This window comes from Rhinoraja longicauda, chromosome 3, assembly GCF_053455715.1.
Source record: "Rhinoraja longicauda isolate Sanriku21f chromosome 3, sRhiLon1.1, whole genome shotgun sequence".
In the NCBI taxonomy this organism is placed as follows: domain Eukaryota; kingdom Metazoa; phylum Chordata; class Chondrichthyes; order Rajiformes; family Arhynchobatidae; genus Rhinoraja; species Rhinoraja longicauda.
Window position 1 is genome coordinate 59,476,677 of NC_135955.1, and position 22,621 is coordinate 59,499,297.

Consider the following 22,621-nt stretch of genomic DNA (forward strand, 5'->3'; position numbering starts at 1 on the left):
CCATCCCTCTTCTACGGTCTTGAGAGGTGAACTTCTCCAACTCTTCTGCCTCAATCTTGTCTTTGAACATGCAATCAGAGACAAATGGAGCCAACAGCCATTGCACAAAGTGGCAAAAAACTTACAATTTAATATCCAAAAGAAATAAGATTTGATTATAAAAAGCTACATGTAACTCAAAGATTCAAGAAATTCATGCAAAGTCAGTAATGGGAAATTTCTCCTGTTGCAGTTAACCATCAGAAGCAGTAGCTATTAAATGCAAAAAACTGCCCGTTTTTAACAACTTGGACATTTTGGTGGAGGAGGCCGTTTTGGGCAGACATTAAAAATTATTCTCCTAAATGCATCAAAATACTTTATTTAAAAAAAATCACATTATGAAGTAAAGCAATAGTTTAATGTTCAGTTTTGCTATCACAAAAACAAAAAAAAAATCAGATTGGACATTCTTACAAACTCTCCGAAACCGACTGAGTATTTAGAATGGTGAATGTCCACATTATGCTTTTCCTCTCTTTCATCACCTCCCAACATGCATTTCCCAATTACAGGCCTTTCATATTCCAGCATTGAAGGAAAACCACCTGATGGTTTTTCTTCTCACCATTGAATCCCCTAGGCAGCCTTTAACGGGACAGATACAAGGTTCTGATAATGGCCACAGGTAATTAATGGCATAACAGGATCTCTGGAACCCGTATATAAATTGCATGTAAGCTGCATGTTAAACACACGACATAATTTTAAATATGTGCAACCTACTGAACTGATATTCTGTTGGTTTAAAGTTACTTGTTGAGACTCCATCTTTCAAGAGTTCCTGTAAAGCAATATGAAAATACATTTGTTGAACACAAATTAGTTGTTGTCATCAGAATAAAACCATAAGCCTGAGACAAAGCAAAATACAGGACAAGTACCAAATAATATTATCATTTCAGTGTGTTTGATTAATTTGAACTAGATTAAAAAAGCAATATGGACCAACTCCAGTTTGTTTTTAGACACACAAAGCTGGAGTAAACTGCAAAAATCTGCAGTTCTTTCCTACACAACCAGTTTGATTTTACTCTGGTCCCTATAACTTACCAAAATAAGTTGATTGCTCATTTAAAATTATATTTTCGACTTTCTTATTCTATCTGCCAAAATGGTACCATTCAAATCTCTCAGTACTCCATTTCATCCGTCATCTATCTATTCCATTCCACCTATCTATCTATCCATTCCACCTGTCTGCCTTCATCCCCTTGGCATCATTTATTATATTTTGCATAGTTCACCTACAGGTTTTCAGTCATCTATAAATTTGGAAATGGTGTCCTTTAGAACAAAACTGAAGTCATGAATACATATCAAGAAAAGCAATGGTTCTCATAGAGAAGCACTGCATGCTTTCCTCCAATTTGAGAAACTGACGTCCACTATTATTGTTTCCTGTTATTCAGCTATTTTTCCATCCATTCCACAATAGTTTTCATTCTGAGTTTCATTATAATGATAATTTCTTTTAGAGTTGAGTAAATAGGAGGCATAGGCCACATGGCCTTTTGATCCAGTTCCACTCTGCACCAAGATAATGGATGATTATCTTCCATAATGCCATTCAACAGCACAATCCCTCAATTTCCGTAACATCCAGAAATTTAACAATGTTATTGATCTGCACATCATCATATAGTGTCCCTGGAGCTCTCCAGTGTGGAGGATCACAAAGGTTCACTCCCCTCAGTAAATAGTCTATGTTCGGCACTGATGACTGGAGATTTTTTTTTCACTTTGTGGGAGCAAACCTGAATTGCCTACTCCTTATTCTCATGTTGTGCCCCGCATCATAAACACCTCAGTTGGATCATCCCTGCATCAAGCCTGCCAACTCCTTTTAAGATTTTTTTTTAATGTCCACGAGTTTCATAATTTCCATGCTTCTGAACTCCAAAGTACATAGGCCTTGTCAACTCCATCTCTATTCAAGCAGCAAACCCGCAATCCATGGAATTAGACAATTTGCCTTGAGCGACAAGAGTGCAGCACACCCAAGTCCCTTTGAGCAACAACATAACCCTATCCATCCATTCATATCACCTCAGCCACACTTCCCTCATGATCACCCACTTCATTAAAAGAAAAGCATGATTAGCTGAATGCAATTTGTTTTTAAGAAATCCACATCGGACCTGGAATGTTCTCGAATTAACAGAGATAGAGGCTCAATTGCAATTCTTAGCGGGTGAGCTAGTGAAGGGGTAATGGTTTATTTTTTAAGGTGGAATGACTTGTTGAGTATGCAAAGTCCTGGGTTTCATAAATAGAGGAAAAGTATGCAGAAGATTCTGAACTATTGAAGATTTAATAAAACACTGCTTTGCTCAGGACAGAGGTAGTGCATTCATTTCTGCGAACCACTGCTGCTAAGAGTACGAGGTTGCACGCGGGGTAGACGTGATCTAAAACTCAGCGCTGTGATAGCCAATTCAAGCTTTTTGGAAGGGAACTGAATAGGCATAAGGCTAAATATGATCGAACCAGGAAAGAACTGTTTAAAAAAAACAACAAAGTAGAGTAACAAGTTAAGAATCTTATATAGAGTTCTTAAAATGTGGCAGAGGGATTTATTAACAGCTTTTCTGAAAGGAGTTGAATAAATCATTAAAGGGAAAGTAATTGAATCAGGTCTTTCAAAGAGCCAGCTGAGGGAACCATGAGCCCAAATAGCCTCCTTCATTTCGTGAAAATGCTATAATATCAGAAATGGTATCCGTGTGAATTGGTTCTCCCCACCATGCATATTAATTGATGCAAAGGCATGGGGCAGAGCAGATGAGAAATTGGGAAGGGAAGGGAGAATGGAAGCCTCAAAAGCAAGAACAAGGAAGTGCAATATTTGGAAGACCAATTATATTAAGTCAGCTTACCAAGGCCTCAGTTTGACTGCTATGTGAATACATTTTGGTGTTGACATTCCAATATGCACAGAGGTAGTCTAATCGGACAAGCTGAAATTTTAAAAAGAAGATGTAATTATTTTAAAATGCGCATGAAAAACCAACTACTTAGTGACAAATCAACTATTTTTACCTTATTGAAGACGTGCTCACATTGGTCATGTAAACATGGATTCCATTTTTCATCTGTTGTCTGTTATGTGACATTAAATCAATACATTTAGAACAGTGTATATTAAATGGCTACATTACTAGATGTTCAAATTGCTATTTCATAGTTATTCAGCAACTAAGTCTATTTGTTAATTCAAAGAGACTAACTTGTCAAAGCGATTATCATACTTTCAAGATTTGGGACAACACGTTAATCTAAAATGAGCTAGCTCTGGAAGCAACTAAAGGAAAGTTATCTTACAAATAGACACTTAGAAATTCAATAGTGTGTGTCTGAGAACAATGTTTTTTTTTCTTTGGTAGTGTGCATGCTCGGCTGTGCTGTTGACATTTAATATTTTTTTTTCCTTTTACAGACTCCTTCAGGTGATCTTTAAAACAATAACTGCAGGAAATCAGAAGGAAAACAAGCAAGCGATATTCTTTATTTGGATACCACTGTAACCATACTTGAAAGGATGCTGTTATTAGTTGAAAGACCCGAAACACCCAATGAACCCAGGTTACATCACTGATGATGTGTTCAGGAGCATCAAGAGATGTATTTTATCAAAAGTTCAATTTTAATGTTGAAAACTGTGCCTAGCACAAAGAAAAAAATCATAATGGCTAATTGAAAAAAAGGAGGAATTTAAATTAAATCAACATGTGTCTTTCTTTTCCTTATTACCACAAGTCATGCTAAATTAAATAACCAAACTTGTTCAAAAAATTTAAGTGATTAAGTTCCATTTTACGTTAAACAATAGATTATTTTTAGTCACATCTTTATTTTAGATAAATAAACCATAAGAAATGTTGAAAAGGAATATAGGATGAGCTTTGAGAAATTGATTTTCTACTCACTGCAAGCTGACCTTTACCAACTCCAATAAAATCCATGGCAGCTTTATTTTTAGATCACAACTCATTATTTCTGGGAGTCTTTATTTTGCACATTTTAAATCAATTAACCACTCTGCCTTAGAATATTTTGAATAGCTTGTAACAATATTTAGAAATTTTAAGAAAATTGAAATGGGAACAAACCTAAATAAATGTCTAGATCTTTATTAATTTCTAAAATAATTACAAATTCCCATCAAAGGATTTGATCAATGCTATTCATTATTAATTTGACTTTAAGAACATTGCAGTACTGAAAAGGTAATTCAACAGCGGAATGTAACCATCTCCATAGGTCTCCACTGAGTTTCCGAATGAACATTTGTAAGCTCAAATATGGCAAATTCAACTGTGGAATGGATATTTTCTCAGATATTCAAATTCTTGCTGAGCAGTGTATTTTAAAAACTGCTTATGATTCCTCTATCTTAATTATTCTATCCAATATTTGAGTTAAATCAGTCAGTTCATTAACATCAGATTGATACGGTAAAGATAAATGACCTTAATAAATAATAACCTAACCTCAAAAGATACATCTAAAAATCATTGTAAATGAATTCTTAAGAAAATTATTTGACCTAATCAGCAGCTCAAGCAGGTCAAGTTTAGCATGAAAGTTTTTCAGGATTTATTGAACAAGTAAGTCAGTGTCTGATTTGACACAGACTAATTTCGTGCAAATATAAATGTGTGCTTGGCAAAAGTTAAGATCAGATTAAGCTGGTGCACATAGTCTTTGTTTTATGTTCGCTGCATGCCAATGCATGGCATTGGTAGCTCATTTCTGGAGCAACCAGTACATTCATGTCCTCAGAAAGATATGAGAAAAAGCACAGTGAGAGAAAAGGGAGATAGGTAAGAGGCAGTCATTACATAACAGCATTCATAAGGTCAATATATCACAAGGATCTGCATCAAATTAAGAACCAGTAAAATCAAAAAAAATTAAATCAACAGTACCTCAAGACTTAAATTCTGAAGTGAAATTCCAAATGACAGTGGAATAATCGGATTTGTGATCTGCAAATATGAATAGAGTTCTCAGACCAAGTAGGAAAAAGCTGATCAAAACTTCATTCAAGTTAATGACCATCATTAACAAAGCCAGAAATAGGAAGTGTACCATATATATATATAAATATATGAAAGATGAAAGATAAATATATATATATATACACACACACATACACACATATATATATTATTATTATTAAATAACTAAAAGTCCAATCTTGTATGCGTGTATATAAATATGTTCCCGAAATACAGCCAAAACGGTACACGATAGCGCAATAATTTTATGGGCACATGACTCACCATTTGCCTGCGGTGTGCAATATCAAGTTTCGTTCAAATTGTTGCGCTCTCGTGTACCGTTTTGGCTGTATTTCGGACACATCCCCATAAAATAAACATCGCCATTTTGATCTAATACTTCCGTGTTCATCTTGCGTCACAACGGGAACTCAACGGGTATCAGCGCGTGCGCAGTTGGGGGAGGGTTGCCGGGCTCAGAGGCGTGCCCCACGCCTGACCTTCCTCCCGTGGTGTAGCGCGGCAGCAGAGAGGTCAAAGATGGCCCCCAGCAGGGCGAATGTGGGGCAGCGTCTTGCGGCCACTATCCTGCTGCTAGCCGCTGCGATGGCCCCCCGGGGCCGAGGTGAGTGGCTCCCTCTCCCTTTTCCTCTCCCCCCTCGCCCACAGTCGGCCCCGGGGCTCACAACAGCAACCCAAAGGGTCTACGGGTCATGTTTCGTTCAAATTGTTCCGCTATCGTGTACCGTTTCGGCTGCTTTATGCCCAACCAATTGTTCAAGTAAAGTGAAAATAGAAAACATTGGAAATACTGTAAACCTTTGTTTTAATAGATTTTGCTCATAGCGATCTGAATCTGTTGCTGACCGAGTTTGTTGTGCCATGGAATGATCACTAGTGGATGGAGTGATTCTTGGTTTAGTTTAGTTTTAGAGATACTATGCATTGATGTTGCTCTGTTTCTTCTACTGTCCTTACTTTTGTAATAAGAAATGCATTTTGAATACTTTGGAGAATTACACATTTGAATAGCGTTTTTGAACCATTTTAGCTGGTCTGCATCCCAGGGTACTCGAGGAGGTGGCTCTAGAAATCATGGACGCATTGGTGATCATTTTCCAATGTTCAATAGTTTCAGGATCAGTTCCTGTGGATTGGAGGGTAGCTAATGTTATCCCATTTTTCAAGAAAGGAGCGAAAGAGAAAACAGGGAATTATAGACCAGTTAGCCTGACATCAGTGGTGGGGAAGATGCTGGAGTCAATTATTAAAGAGGTAATAACGGTGCATTTGGATTGCAGTAAAATGATAGGTCCAGGTCAGCATGGATTTATGAAGGGGAAATCCTGCTTGACTAATCCTCAACTATTTATAATATATATTAATGATTTGGATGATGCAATTAGAAGTAACACTAGCAAGTTTGCAGTTGACACAAAGCTGGGTGGCAGTGTGAACTGCGGAGGATGTTCAGAGGTTGCAGAGTGACTTGGACAGGTTGAATGAGTGGGCATATGCATGACAGATGCAGTATAATGCAGATAAATGTGAGGTTATCCACTTTGGCAGCAAAAACAAGGAGGCAGATTATTATCTCAATGGTGTCAGATTAGGTAAAGGGGAAATGCAACGAGACCTGGGTGTCCTTGTACACCAGTCACTGAAAGTAAGCGTGCAGGTATAGCATGCAGTGAAAAACCTAATGGCATGTTGGCCTTCATAACGAGAGGATTTAAGTTTAGGAGAAAAAAAGGTCCTTCTGCAGTTGTACAGGGCCCTGATGAGACCACATCTGGAGTGTTGTGTGCAGTTTTGGTTTCCTAATTTGAGGAAGGACATCCTTGCTATTGAGGCAGTGCAACATAGGTTCATGAGGTTAATCCCTGGGATGGGGGGACTGTCATATGAGGAAAGATTGGAAAGACTGCGGTTGTATTCACTGGAGTATAGAAGGATGAGAGGGGATCTTATAGAGACGTATAAAATTATAAAAGGACTAGACAAGCTAGATGCAGGAAAATTGTTCCCAATGTTGGGGGAGTCCAGACCCAGGGGCCACAGTCTAAGAACAAAGGGGAGGCCATTTAAAACTGAGGTGAGAAGAAACTTTTTCACCCAGAGAGTTGTGAATTTGTGGAATTCTCTGCCACACAAGGCAGTGGAGGCCAATTCACTGGATGAATTTAAAAGAGAGTTGGACAGAGTTCTAGGGGCTAGTGGAATCAAGGGATATGGGGAGAAGGCAGGCACAGGTTACTGATTGTGGATGATCAGCCATGATCACAATAAATGGTGGTGCTGGCTTGAAGGGCCAAATGGCCTCCCTCCTACACCTATTTTCTATGTTTCTATGTTTCTATAACTACTGGAGTGATTTTATCTTTCCTCCCACATTACAAAGACAAAGACATTGTGACGGCGTGGGTTTCCCTTGGGCACACCTCCGACTTATCGCAAAGACGTACAGGCGTGCAGCCCAACTGGCCTCCGCAAACTGTCATCACCAGAGACCTTGCCCAACTTCGGGCACCCCCGTTCAACCGCGCGGTCCTCCAAGTGATGCCCCAGCACACCAGTGCCCCACACACTAGGGGGAAATTAGTGTGGAGGATGGATCGAGTGTACTTGGAGTAAACCCACATGGCCACATGGAGCACCCGAGCCGAGGATCGAACCCGAACCTCAAGCATTGCGAGGCAGCGACCCAGAGATTTTTGCCACCTGAATAACCCACAGAAGCCAACCAAATCACAAACCTGAACGTCTCCGCAGCAAGGAACGAAACCCAAGGACCCGGAGAAAACCTGTGTTGCCACAGGGAGCACTCGAGGTCAGGATCGAACTCGGGTCTCTGATGCTGTACGGCAGCAACTCTACTGTGGAGCCACTGTGTTGTCCCAAAGTAGTGTGTATTTTGTGTCCTTTATTATTTATTGTGTAATATATGTTTATTGGCTGTTTTTCCATTAGTGGGGTACATATTAAACCCTTATTCAGTTACAGCGGATAAACAGTAATAACAGACATCGATCTTCCTGTGTGGTCTATTTATCAAGAGGGTTTACTGTACACAAAAGTCCACCCCGATCTGTGGGAATATTGATTGGGATAGCCAAAGTGTCAAGGGCCCAGAGGGTGCAGAGTTCCTAAAGGTCATCCAGGAGGGCTTTTTGAGCCAATATGTTGAAAGTCCAACAAGGGAGGGGGCGGTATTGGACTTAATCTTGGGAAATGAGGCCGGACAGGTGGCTGAACTGTCAGTAGCAGAGCACTTTGGTGACAGTGATCACAATTCAGTGATATTTAAGGTGGTAATGGAAAAGGATAAAGAGGGACCAGAAGGAAAATTTCTAAATTGGGGCAAGGCCGATTTTAATCTGATAAGGCAGAAGTTGGCCCTGGTGGACTGGGATCAGCTTCTCGTGGGGAGGACCGCATCAGAACAGTGGGAGTTATTCAAAGGAATAATTGAAAAAGTACAGAGGAAGCATGTTCCCCTAAAGTTTAAGGGTGGGACAAACAAATCCAAAGAACCTTGGATGTCGAACGATATAGTAGGATTGATTCGAAAAAAAAGGGGGGCTTTTGGAAGGCATAAAGAACTTAAGGCACAGGCATCATTAGAGGAATACAGAAGGTGTAGGGCGGTTCTTAAAAAAGAAATTAGGAGAGCAAAAAGGGGCCATGAGATAGCACTAGCGGGCAAAATAAAAGAAAATCCCAAAGTGTTCTATAAGTATATCAAGGGTAAGAGGATAACGAGGGAAAGAGTGGGGCCCATCAGGGACCATAGTGGAAAGCTGTGTGTGGAGCCAGAGGATGTAGGAGATGTTTTAAATGAATTTTTTGCATCTGTTTTTACGAGGGAGGGCGATGCGGACTTAGATATGGAGCAGGAGGGTTGTGATGTTCTTGAGCATATTGCTATTGACAGGGAGGCGGAGCTAGAGGCTCTGGCAGGCTTAAAAGTGGATAAGTCTCCGGGCCCTGACGAGATGTATCCCAGGATGCTGAGAGAGGCAAGGGAGGAGATTGCGGGGGCTCTGGCACAAATTTTCAGAGCCTCTCTTGCAACAGATGGACTGGAGGATAGCTAATGTGGTGCCATTATTTAAAAAGGGCAGTAGGGATAAACCTGGGAACTACAGACCGGTGAGTCTGACATCGGTGGTGGGGAAGCTGCTAGAAAAGATTCTGAGGGACAGAATCAGTCTTCACTTGGAGGATCGAGGGTTAATTAAGGATAGTCAACATGGCTTTGTTAATGGAAGGTCGTGTCTGACTAACTTGATTGAATTTTTTGAAGGGGTGACCAAGGAGGTAGATGGGGGTAGTGCAGTGGATGTGGTATACATGGATTTCAGTAAGGCTTTTGACAAGGTCCCACACAGGAGACTAGTCAAGAAGGTAAGAGCCCATGGGATCCAGGGCACCTTGGCAAAATGGGTAAAAAACTGGCTTAGTGACAGAAGGCAGAGGGTGATGGTAGAAGGTTGCTTCTGTGACTGGAGGCCGGTGTCCAGTGGGGTGTCGCAGGGATCGGTGTTGGGTCCCTTACTGTTTGTAATCTACATTAATGATCTGGATGTCAACGTACAGGGCATGATCAGCAAGTTTGCAGATGACACAAAGTTAGGGGGGGTGGTGAATAGCGAGGAAGGGATCTGCAAGCTGCAGGAAGATATAGATGAGATGGTCAGATGGGCGGAGCAGTGGCAGATGGAATTTAATCCTGAAAAGTGCGAGGTGATGCACTTTGGCAGAAATAACTTGGAGAGGGAGTACACCATGAATGGAAGGACCCTAGGGAAGACAGGGGTACAGAGGGACCTTGGAGTACAGGTACACAAGTCCTTGAAGGCAGCAGGACAGGTGGACAGGGTGGTCAAAAAGGCATATGGGTTACTGGCCTTCATTAGCCGGGGCATCGAATATAAAAGTAGGGGGGTAATGATGGAATTGTACAGAACACTGGTGAGGCCGCAGCTGGAGTACTGTGTACAGTTCTGGTCACCACATTATAGAAAGGATGTGATAGCTTTGGAGAGGGTGCAGAGGAGATTCACCAGGATGCTGCCAGGGGTGAAGGGCCTCGGCTATGAGGAGAGACTGAGCAGACTGGGGTTGTTTTCCCTGGAGCAGAGAAGGCTGAGAGGGGACATGATCGAGGTGTACAAGATCATGAGGGGCATAGATAAGGTAGATGGCAGGGAACTTCTTCCACTGGTGGAAGGTTCAACAACGAGGGGACATAGATACAGGGTAAGGGGAGGGAGGTTTTGGGGGGGATGTGAGAAAGAACTTTTTCACCCAGAGGGTGGTTGGAGTCTGGAACTCACTGCCTGGGGTGGTGGTGGAGGCGGGAACACTCACAACGTTTAAGAGGCATTTGGATGGGCACTTGAAATGCTACAACATTCAGGGCTACGGTCCAAATGCGGGAAAATGGGATTAAAATTAGACTGTGTTTGGTAACGGGCGGCGCGGACACGATGGGCCGAAGGGCCTCTTTCTGTGCTGTAGGACTCTATGACTCTATGAGAAGCAGACCATTTTAAGTCAAGTCTCTATCTCAGTTTTGAGAGTCTTCGACCTGAAATATCAGCTCTACATTTCTTTCCACAGACGTGGCTTGAACTGCTGAGATAGCGTGCTTTAATGATTGCTGTCCGATGGTCTTAATATCCACCACCCTTTAGTGCTTTGAATGGCTGATCACGGCACAAATCAGCCTAGACAGCATTGACCAACTGCACTTCTGCCTGGCTACACACTCATCTGTATAATATCTGAATAACAAGGACACCCATGTTAGACCCCCATTTATTGACTATAGCTAAGCCTTCAACATCATAATTCCAACCAAACCATCTCCAAAGTCTGGACCATGGACATAGCAGACTCCTCCGGATCCTTGACCCCCCAGGACCGCAATCAATTATGATAGGTGACAAAATATATCTTCACAATAATTCTCAACATTGGTTCCCCTCCAGCTGCATTCTGAACCACTTACCATACTCCCTATCGACTCTCAATTTTTGATCTATTTACATCTCTGCAGATGTCACTACCACAGTGGCTGGATCTCAAACACGGCAAGCATACAGGACGGAAATAGAATGCTTAGTAGCCTCGTGTCAAGATGACACCCACTCTCTTGATGTCAGCAAAAAGGAGGCGGTCATCAACTTAAGAAAGTGGGGGTGGTGTGCACACCTCATCAATGTGCTGATGTGAAGATGGTCAAAAGTTTCAAGTATCTAGATGTAAATATCGCCAGCAATTTGTCCTGGTCCAAGCAAATTGACTTAACAGCCAAGATAACACACCGAAAACTCTACTTCTCAGAAGGCCAAGGCAATTTGATATGCTTCCAAATACATAAATTTCTGCAGATGGACCTACTCAGATACCCAGCTTGGTATGCCCAAGACACCAAGAAATGGCAGAGAATTATGCGTGCTCAGTCTATCACATACTTCTCCTGGACTGCAACTTTGATGTGTTGGACAATATTCCATCTGAAGCTCTTAAAGTAGATATAGACTCATCAGCAGACATGCTCTATGGCTTCTTTGGGAGAACTTGGGAAGAGGAAAAGACACCCACAGAATGGGCAGAGGGATACATTATGAAACTGCCGATAAAAGGTGATCTAAGAAAATGTAACAACTACCGAGGGATCACCATACTTTCTGTACCCAGTAAAAATGTATAAAAATACCCTTTAATAAAATCTGACAATGTGCACTTTAACCACATTTGATTTTTTCTATTACAAATCTCAAAATGTGGAGTACAGAGGCAAACAACTAAATGATGGGTCTTTGTCCCAAACATTATGGAGGGCACTGTAGTTGTCGATTTGGATTGAGGCCCAGCATCGTTCAAGAGTGCAGAAGAATGGTAGACAGGATACAGAAAAAGGAGGGGTGATATGTGGAACTGCTTGTGGGTAGGTGGAGAGGTGGAGTAGATGATGGGAAGATAGAACCAGACTATTTTGGGGAGGGGCAGAGGGTGGGTGTAAGGGAATGGGAAAGGTGGACCAAGAAAAATAAACTCTCGAGTGGGTACACGTGGGTGATAGGCAGATGTAACCAGTTTATGAGGGTGATGCGTCCAGGTAATTGAAAGGGGGGGGGAGGGGAAGGTGGAGAAATAGGCAACAAAAGGAGAGAGACTTTCAGTGGACTAGTGGAAGTGGGAAAGGAACAAAGGGAGAGTGATTTACCCAAGTGAAAGATTTGATGTAAATAGCACTAAGCTGTTGATTACCCAGGTGGGAAAGTAGGTGCCTTACTTCCAGTTTGCGTTTAGTGGCAGTGATAAGGCAGAAGATGGACATGTCAGTGTAGGAACTGGAATTATAAGGGGTAGTTGAAATGACATGCAACTGGAGTAAAGGAAATGCCACTGAATCAACAAGTCAGATTATACTTTTCATCATCTCAAAAACTACTGTAAAGATACATTAGTTTTATCATTTAAATAAAATTTGTTTCTTCAATTATCTTGGAACCAAATGAACCTTTAAGATCATAATTTAACAAGTAACATTCTAATCTTAGAATTGCAAAATTCAACTTGAACAAAAATTAAATACTCACATCATCTTCATAACGTATATGGATGTTGGTAATTTTCACCTGCAAATTCTTAATAACCTGAGTAACTAACTTTTCAGCGAATGTGTCTTGCGTCTCTTCTTGAGGATTTTCTGTAAAAATGCTATACATTAATAATAGTAGATAGTAGATAGAGGTATTTCACTTTTGGCTCATGAGCACATTAAAACTAGTTCTAACGTTTTGTGGGTATGCTGGGGGAAAGAAATCTCAGTCACCATGTGTGAAAATTCTAAGAAATGCCAAGTTTCAAATATAAAGCAAGAAGCTTTGTTCATGATAAGTTCACATTCGGAAAATCAGTTATTTTAAATAAACCAATTTAGTCTTCAATTAAAATTTAAAAGCCAAAAGACTTTTGCAAAACTGCAAAGCCTTAATATGTTCTATACTTCTTAACCATCACATTTCTTTCCTGATATCTTAAGAACAGTTTATTTTGCAATATGAAGTTTTGGGATATATCATGGTAAAGAAAAAGGTTATTTTTGCAGTTTGAATTCATGAACTGTCAAACTATTACAGAATCCATTTGTATAATTTTAAGACCAGATTTCCAAAACTGATACTGGAGTAATGTGTGTCATTTTATCTATTTTAAAAAAAATAGCATTCCCTGGAATACTGGTTGAAGCAATTGAGGAAAACAATTATTTAACCAGCAATAATAATCAAGAATGCAAATTCTGAAACTATGAAATAATACCCAAAACAGTTCAATTACAGCAGGTTAATTATTGTGGATGCAATTTTGAACAATTGGAAAATGATTTGATACAAGGCAGCTCTTTTCTGAAATATTTTTCTCTTCTCTTCATCCATTAAGTTCTTTTCTCTTTATCTTCTCTTAAACAATGAACACATGTAGTATACAAGTAAAGTTTAATACTTGATGGATAAACGAATGATAGACCTTAATTCGCTTTACCTTTGTCAGCAACCTTTTGCTTAGCTTCTTCAATCCTTTGCAATTCCCTCTGTTTGAGTTCCTCAATCTGCAAATCGTCTTTTTCGGCATCATATTTAATACCTATGACAGACATTAAAAAAATGTGACTTACATATAAATGAAAAAATTCATTAGACCAACTTTCATTAAGTTTACATTATACAGTAAATGTAAAACCATAACATTTATAAATATCACTTCAGATGAAAAAAAATACAACTTTCATTCATTTTGTCTTGTGTTTACCATAGCCAACATATTTCACTTGAACTATTATAATATTTGCTTACTGGCACATGGAACAACCAGCAAATGGACTCCATCTAGTATAGCTTCTACTGCTTGGGTGTACAGGTTTTTCCATGGTATCTTGAGTTCAAGTTTTCCTAAGAAAATAGAAATTCAAAATGAACAGCCAAAGAATGAGGTACACAGAATGCGATATGATATCGACTTATTTTTGGACGTGCTATACCAAGAAACAGTTCTGCACTAAGAAACATTTTCCAAGAACAGAATCCAAGGAATAATACAAGACAATGGCGCTTGAGCAACTGACCAAGCACCCGAGAAAAAAATCATGTTTACCATTGTTCTCCATTTTAAGCACCGGAATTATTGGATAAAATTTAGATGTACTGCACAGATGTTAACAGTAAGCACTGCTTTAGCCTTGGTTAAAAACAAAATCAGATAGTACACTGTAATCTAGCATGGTTAGAACATTAAATACAAAACAGTCACATAAAAAATTAAATTAAAAACCTTGTGGATTGAAGAATTAGAAGTGGAATACCCTGTTAATGCACATATGTGAATTTTACTCAGTACTTAAAATTGGATAATTGTATAGTGCCACAATTCTGATATCTAGTATCAATACAAATCACAGGATTGGAAAACTGCAAAGACCCAGGCAAATTAACATGTTAGAAACTAGAAAAAGACCAAAAGATGCAATTTACTGTAGAATGTTACAACACAGTTTGCAGTGGAAAAACAAGAAATGGGATTATCCCCAACGAATAATGGGCACGTTATAGATGGAGTGCTGGAAAATGTGATTAGCATATATGGCTACAGCATTGATTTAATTGAAGGGATCTGTAAAACAGAGTGTCCAACAATGAGCGCATGGATGCATTTCTCCCTCATCTTCAGTATTCAAGTATGTACCATATTTTACAAATAGTTCTGATATAATGCACATTTCCATCTCACGAGTTAGACATAATGTAATTGCTAAATTAAGGAGCACTATTTTAATTACGCAGGTCGAATTAGATAAAATGCAACAATGAACAGGAATGAGAGAATTAGTAAAAGTTTCTTTGGAAATTGACAAAGGCCAAAAGTTGTCTTTGCAAAAGTGTTGTTTCTATGTAACGTCTCAAAATCAGACCATTGCCTCTGAAGAACATAGTCTGTTAGTTTTACTTTAAGTGGCCATTGACATAAACAAGTAACCTGGAATATGGAATTGGAATATGGAATAAGATGGAAGATAGTGTAGCAAAGTGTGGAGTCATGCATTTTGGTAGGAGGAATAAAGGCAATGGATTATTTTCTAAATGGGGAGAGAATCCAGAAATTGGAGGTGCAAAGAGAATTGGAAGTGCTGGTGCAGGATTCCCAAAACGTTAATCTGCTAGCACTTATTTCGAGAGGGCTTGTGTACAAAAACAGGGATATAATTCCGAGGCTCTGCAAGACGCTGGTCAGGCCGCATTTGGAATAATATGAACAATTTTGGGCACTATATCTGAGGAAGGATGTGCTGTCTCTGGAGAGGGCCCAGAGGTTTACAATAATGATCCCAAGAATAAGTGGGTTAACATATGATGAGCATTTGGCGGCACTGGGCCGAAATGCACAGGAGTTTAGAAGAATGAGGGGGACCTCATTGAAATGTACAGAATAGTGAAAGGTTTGAATAGAGTGGATGTGGAGAGGATGTTTCCACTAGTGAGAAAGTCTAGGACTAGAGGTCGTTGTAGGAAGATGTAATGACGCCAAGTCGTTTATTTTTATTTAAAGTTCATTATTAGCCATAAGCATTGGAGACTGCAGAGAAAGAGTCCCTCGCTCTCAAGCATCTAGATTGTTCTAATATCTTATCAATAAAGCTGCATCCACGCATGTGTAAGACACATTCCACAGGATGTCAGTCTGAAGACCCGGCCTGGATCAGGAATATAGTGACTGATCTACACCCTCCTTCTTTAGCACATGCCTCATAAAATAAAGCAAACATGCATGCAAGCAATATAGCGAAGCTTATAAAAAAACTGAATATACTGCTTAACAATCTAACAACTATGGCAAAGCAAAGCAAACAAAGCAACACAAACCAAAGCAGTATCCGCACCAACGGTCATGTATAAAAACATTAAGTCATTAGTCTTTGTATCTGGGATTCAGTTTGCAGACCCGTCCCGGCCGAGTTTTGTAGGGCCCTTCAGTGGTACTTCTCACCGGTGATGCCACCACCGGCACAAGCTTCACAGGCGATTTCACTACCGATACCAGCTTAACAGGTGACTTTTCCATGGGTGGTTCCTCCACAGGCAGCAACGTCATCGGTGGTTCTTCCGCAGGTGCAGACGGGGGCAACTGATTCCAAAACTGTTCACGGTCCACTGTCATGTGTTTGTCATTTAGAAGGGCCTGTCCATCTTCAGTCCATATCATGTCATCTGGATATTCCGACGGATCGTGCAGGATTCGCTGTGATGGTACCGGTAAGAGGTGTCTACGATATCTTCTGTAGAGGCTACCTTCTGCCTAAACAAGATAGGATCTGGGTTCCTGGCATTTCTCTTTGACCGTGCCCATACTAACGTAGCCTTTCTGGGGTTTTAGCCTGACAATCTGCCCTTCCTGCACAGGATGGAGGGGACGACTTGAATGATCATAGCACGCCTTCTGTGACAGCCTTTTGTGGAGTAGCTGAGCCTGAACCAACTGTTGCTCGAGCACGTGTGGCTATAACAGTTGCTTCAAGATGGAAAGGGCAGCGCGTGTCTGTCTGGACATTAGCCTTTGAGCAGGAGAGCCAAGAGTCGCGTCACATGGTATGTTTCGGAGATCGAGGAGATCTAGGAACATGTCCGACTGGGCTCGGTGGGACTTTTCCATTACTTGTTTGGCGCTGCGGACTGACCGTTCTGCCAGCCCAGTCGATTGGGGATACTCCGGACTGCTGGTGACATGATTGAAGTCCCATTGCTCAGCAAAATCCTTGAAGAGCTGGCTCGTGAATTGCCCAGCATTGTCCGACATGAGAGTATGTGGTGCCCCATGGACCGAGAAATGCCTCTTTAGTTTCAGAATCACCACAGCAGAAGTAGAAGTGCGAAGTAGATCGATTTCAAACCAGCCGGAGTACGAGTCCACAACAACAAGGTACTATTGATTGTGCCAATCAAAGATGTCGGTCGCCACCAGGGACCAAGGTAATTCGGGAACTGGATGCAGCAGAAGTGGTTCCCTCTGCTGATATTCAGGGGTACACAACGTATAGAAAAGACAGACAGGTGGGCAGAGGGGGTGGGGTCGCTCTGTTGGTAAGGAATGATATTCACTCCCTTAAAAGGGGTGACATAGAATCAGGAGATGTAGAATCAGTATGGATAGAAATGCGGAATTGTAAGGGTAAAAGGACCCTAATGGGAGTTATCTACAGGCCCCCAAACAGTAGCCTCGACATAGGGTACAAGTTGAATCAAGAGCTAAAATTGGCATGTCGCAAATGTAATGCTACGGTGGTTATGGGAGATTTCAACATGCAGGTAGACTGGGAAAATCAGGTTGGTAATGGACCCCAGGAAAGAGAGTTTGTGGAGTGCCTCCGAGATGGATTCTTAGAACAGCTTGTACGGGAGCCCACCAGGGAGAAGGCAATGCTGGATTTAGTGTTGTGTAATGAACCTGATCTGATAAGGGGACTCAAGGTAAAAGAGCCATTAGGAGGCAGTGATCATATGATAAGTTTTACTCTACAAATTGAGAGGGAGAAGGGAAAATCGGTAGTGTGAGTATTACAGTGTAGCAAAGGGGATTACAGAGGCATGAGCTGGCCAGATTTGACTGGAAGGAGGCCCTAGCAGGGAAGATGGTGGAACAGCAATGGCAGGTATTCCTGGGAATAATGCAGAAGTTGCAGGATCAATTTATCCCAAAGAGGAGGAAAGATTCTAAGGGGAGTAAGGGGCACCTGTGGCTGACAAGATGTGTAACATAGCAAAGAAGAGTGGGAAGCCAGAGGACTGGGATTCTTTTAAAGAGCAACAGAAGATAACTAAAAAGGCAATACAGGGAGAAAAGATGAGGTACAAGGGTAAGCTAGCCAAGAATATAAAGGAGGATAGTAAAAGCTTTTTTAGGTATGTGAAGAGGAAAAATTAGTCAAGGCAAATGTGGGTCCCATGAAGACAGAAGCAGGGGAATTTATTATGGGGAACAAGGAAATGGCAGACGAGTTGAACCGGTACTTTGGATCTGTCTTCACTAAGGAAGATACAAACAATCTCCCAGATGTTCTAGTGGCCAGTGATCCTAGGGTGACGGAGAAACTGAAGGAAATTCACATTAGGCAGGAAATGGTGTTGGGCAGACTGATGGGACTGAAGGCTGATAAATCCCCAGGGCCTGATGGTCTGCATCCCAGGGTACTTAAGGAGGAGGCTCTAGAAATTGTGGATGCATTAGTGATCATTTTCCAATGTTCTATAAATTCAGGATCAGCTCTTGAATGTCACTAAAACGAAGGAGCTGATTGTGGACTTCAGAAGGGCTAAACATCCAAGGACGTACACACCACTGGAGATAAATGGGTCTACTGTGGATAGGGTGAGCAGTTTTAAATACTTGGGAGTCCGCATCACAGAGGATCTGACATGGGCAACGCACATTGCCGCACTGATGGGTAAGGCAAAGCAGCGCCTTTACCACCTTAGACAACTGAGGAAATTCAGAGTGTCTCTGAGGATCCTTCATTGCTTCTACTCTGGGGCTGTAGAGAGCATCCTGTCCGGCAACATTACAGTCTGGTTTGGGAACAGATCTGCCCAGGACAGGATGGCCCTGCAGAGAGTACTGCGTTCGGTAGAACGCACCATGGGAACTACATTCGTCCCCCTGCAGGACCTATACATCAGGAGGCGCAGATCCAGAGCAAGCAAGATCATGAGGGACCCCTGCCACCCCAGTAACGGACTGTTCCAGATGCTACGATCAGGCAAACGCCTCCGCTGTCATGCTGTGAAAACGGAGAGGATGAGACGGAGTTTCTTCCCACAGGCTATAAGGACTGTCAACTTTTATAACTCCAGAGACTAAATTTTTGTCTACACTATAGTAACTTATTAACTTTATTTATATGCTGTAACTGTAATTCTTTTTTTGTGCACAATCCGCAGGCATTGCCACTTTCATTTCACTGCACATCGTGTATGTGTATGTGACAAATAAATTTGACTTGACTATGAATTAGAGGGTAGCTAATGTTATCCCACTTTTTAAGAATGGAGGGAGAGAGAAAACGGGAAATTATAGACCAGTTAGTCTGACATCGGGGATGGGGAAGATGCTAGAGTCAATTATAAAAGTCGAAATTGCGGAGCATTTGGATAGCAGTAACAAGATCGTTCTGAGTCAGCATGGATTTACGAAGGGGAAATCATGCTTGACTAATCTTCTGGAATTTTTTGAGGATGTAACTAGGAAAATTGGCAGGGGAGAGCCGGTGGATGTGGTGTACCTCGACTTTTAGAAAGCCTTCGACAAGGTCCCACATAGGAGATTAGTGGGCAAAATTAGAGCACATGGTATTGGGGGTAGGGTACTGACATGGATAGAAAATTGGTTGGCAGACAGAAAGCAAAGAATGGGGATAAATGGGTCCTTTTCAGAATGGCAGGCAATGACTAGTGGGGTACCGCAAGGCTCGGTGCTGGGACCGCAGCTATTTACAATATACATTAATGACTTGGATGAAGGGATTAATAGTACCATTAGCAAATTTGCAGATGATACAAAGCTGGGTGGTAGTGTGAACTGTGAGGAAGATGCTATGAGGTTGCAGGGCGATTTGGACAGGTTGTGTGAGTGGGCGGATGCATGGCAAATGCAGTTTAATGTGGATAAATGTGAGGTTATCCACTTTGGTGGTAAGAATAGGAAGGCAGATTATTATCTGAATGATGTCAAGTTAGGAAAAGGGGACGTACAACGAGATCTGGGTGTCCTAGTGCATCAGTCACTGAAAGGAAGCATGCAGGTACTGCAGGCAGTGAAGAAAGCCAATGGAATGTTGGTCTTCATAACAAGAGGAGTTGAGTATAGGAGCAAAGAGGTCCTTCTGCAGTTGCACAGGGCCCTAGTGAGACCGCACCTGGAGTACTGTCTGCAGTTTTAGTCTCCAAATTTGAGGAAGGATATTCTTGCTATTGAGGGCATGCAGCGTAGGTTTACTAGGGTAATTCCCTGAATGGCGTGACTGTCATATGTTGAAAGACTGGAGCGACTAGGCTTGTATACACTGGAATTTAGAAGGATGAGAGGGGATCTTATCGAAATATATAGGATTATTAAGGGATTGGACAAGTTAGAGGCAGGAAACATGTTCCCAATGTTGGGGGAGTCCAGAACCAGGGGCACAGTTTAAGAATAAGGGTAGGCCATTTAGAACAGAGATGAGGAAAAACGTTTTCAGTCAGACAGTTATAAATCTGTGGAATTCTCTGCCTCAGATAGAGCTCTTCAGGATAGCGGAGTCAGGGGGTATGGGGAGAAGGCAGGAACGGGGTACTGATTGAGAATGATCAGCCATGATCACATTGAATGGTGGTGCTGGCTCGAAGGGCCGAATGGCCTACTCCTGCACCTATTGTCTATTGCAGCTTTGTACTGTTGCACATTCTCCTCTGGAGAATGTTATCCTTCATCACAGGACAGAACAAAATGGCCCTCGCTCTTTTCACTGTGGCTTCTGTCCCGGGATGGCCCCTGTGGATGTCGTCGACATACTCCCGTTGGAGCGAGACCGGGATCACTGCTTTGTGACCCTGCTTCTTGACGACCCCGTCATCAATGGTTAATTCGTCTCTAATGGGAAAGAAGGGCTGAATAGAGCGCGGAAGCATGTGCTGCTTGCTGGGCCATCCACATTTAATCATAGAGGTGAGTGTCTGCAAGGTGGCGTCCTTAGCCGTGCGTGTCACCAGTTCCTCCATGCTAAACGATTGGATGAGGTTGACCACCATAAAGTTGAAAGTGTCCTTCTCAGCCGCGAACTGGGCCGTGGATTTCCTGTGAGCCCAAGACAATGTGTCGGCCAGGTACATAAATGTTCCGCGTTTGTAAACAAGTGTAATGTCGTACTTCTGGAGCCCTAATCATCCTTTGTAGTCGTGCTTATTTAGGATGGTGATCAGTAGCTGGTGATCCGTTTCGATGATTACTGGCATGCCGAAGATGTAGTCATTGAACTTGGCACACGCAAAGACCACTGCCAGCAACTCCTTTTCGATCTGTGCACATCTAGTCTCAGTGTCCGTCATTGTCTTGGAAGCATACGCGACAAGTTCTCCTTCCTGCAAGCATGCCGCGCCAAGGCCGTATTGAGAAGCATCACAAGTGAGCGTGATAGGCTTACTTACGTCGAAATAGGACAGTGTAGGAGTTCACGACATCTGTTGTTTGAGTGTATCAAACGCGCGTTGCTGCTGCTTGTCCCTCGTCCAGGTGTTGTCTTTGTGGGTGAGCTGCTATAGGGGTGACGACAGTTCGCTGAAGTGCGGAATGAATTTACCCAGGTAACTGACCACCCCGTGAAATCTCTGGAGGGCGGGGTCATCTGTTGGTGCCGTCATCTCGCTGATGGCCGACGTCTTTGAAGGGTCGGCTTTGACTTGTGAAAATAAGTCCCACGTAGCTCACCTGGTTCACGTGGAACTTGCATTTGAGAGGATTAAAGTTTAAGTGCACACTCCTGGCACGGTCCAGCACTTTCCTTCGGTTCGAGTCATGTTCCTTTACGTCCGTACCCACAACAATAATGTCATCAACAATGACAGAGCAGGGATAGCCTTCGAAAATTTGTTCCATGGTGCATTGGAACACCTAATTGGCCGAGTTGATTCCTAATGGCATCCGGAGGAATCTGTCGCAGCCAAACAGAGTGCTGAAAGTAGTAAGCATATATGATTTGTGGTCGAGGGGAATCTTCCAGAAAGAGCTCTTGGCGTCCAGCACAGAAAATAACGTTGCTTTTCACCTCCTCCACCGTGCGCATGGGGTGGTGTGGCCTTTTCAGAGCAGTGTTGAGGTCCCTAGGATTGATGCATATGCGGATCTCTTGTTTGTTCTTTTTGGTAGTAGCAACCATAGGGGACACCCAGTCCTTAGGTTCCACGACGGGCGTGATGACGCCCAGTGTCTGCATTCTGTCCAGTTCGGCTTTGGCCCGGTCCTGCATAGCTATGGGGTTGCGATGTGCGGAACGAACGAACAACGGGTCTTACGTCCAGATCCAGTGTCATTGAATACGTTACTGGTAGCTTTCCAAGCTCGTCGGTGAAGAGATCGCTATACTCTGCAAGAAATTGCTGTGACGTGTCATCTTTAACCGGGGTCAGCTGGTGAACGACTTTGCGAAACAGAACTAGCCCCATGTCTTGACATGCTTGGAGTCCTAGCAGTGGCGCTACGTTATTGTCGACAATGTACCACGATAGCCTTTATGACTGTGCCCCTAGTTGGCACTGCAGCTTTGCCTTCCCGATGGGTTTGATGTTGCTGCCACCATACGCCACTAGGGTGGTACTGCAAACCTGCTCGGGTTGTTTGGCATTCCTTAGAGATTTGATTCCATTTATAGACATAACATTGCACTTGGCACCAGTGTTTATTTTCACTTCGACCTTGACACCATTAACCAGTGTAATAGCGCCACTTTTGGTTGGAGGATTATAAATGATTGAATAAACCACAGT

The 22,621-nt window shown here is 42.1% G+C and overlaps 1 protein-coding gene across 3 annotated transcripts in view; it reads right to left on the reverse strand.

The window, feature by feature from the left end:
• vps13a (vacuolar protein sorting 13 homolog A) overlaps positions 1 to 22,621 on the reverse strand; it is a 283,176-nt gene that overhangs the window by 225,836 nt on the left and 34,719 nt on the right. For all 3 annotated transcript variants that reach the window (XM_078396225.1, XM_078396226.1, XM_078396227.1), the window contains 7 exons: positions 13,916 to 14,011; positions 13,605 to 13,706; positions 12,659 to 12,768; positions 4,971 to 5,030; positions 3,082 to 3,141; positions 2,919 to 2,999; positions 766 to 823 (listed from right to left, as the gene is read on the reverse strand). In XM_078396225.1, the coding sequence (XP_078252351.1) occupies positions 766 to 823; positions 2,919 to 2,999; positions 3,082 to 3,141; positions 4,971 to 5,030; positions 12,659 to 12,768; positions 13,605 to 13,706; positions 13,916 to 14,011 (567 nt within the window). The remainder of the gene's footprint in view (positions 1 to 765; positions 824 to 2,918; positions 3,000 to 3,081; positions 3,142 to 4,970; positions 5,031 to 12,658; positions 12,769 to 13,604; positions 13,707 to 13,915; positions 14,012 to 22,621) is intronic.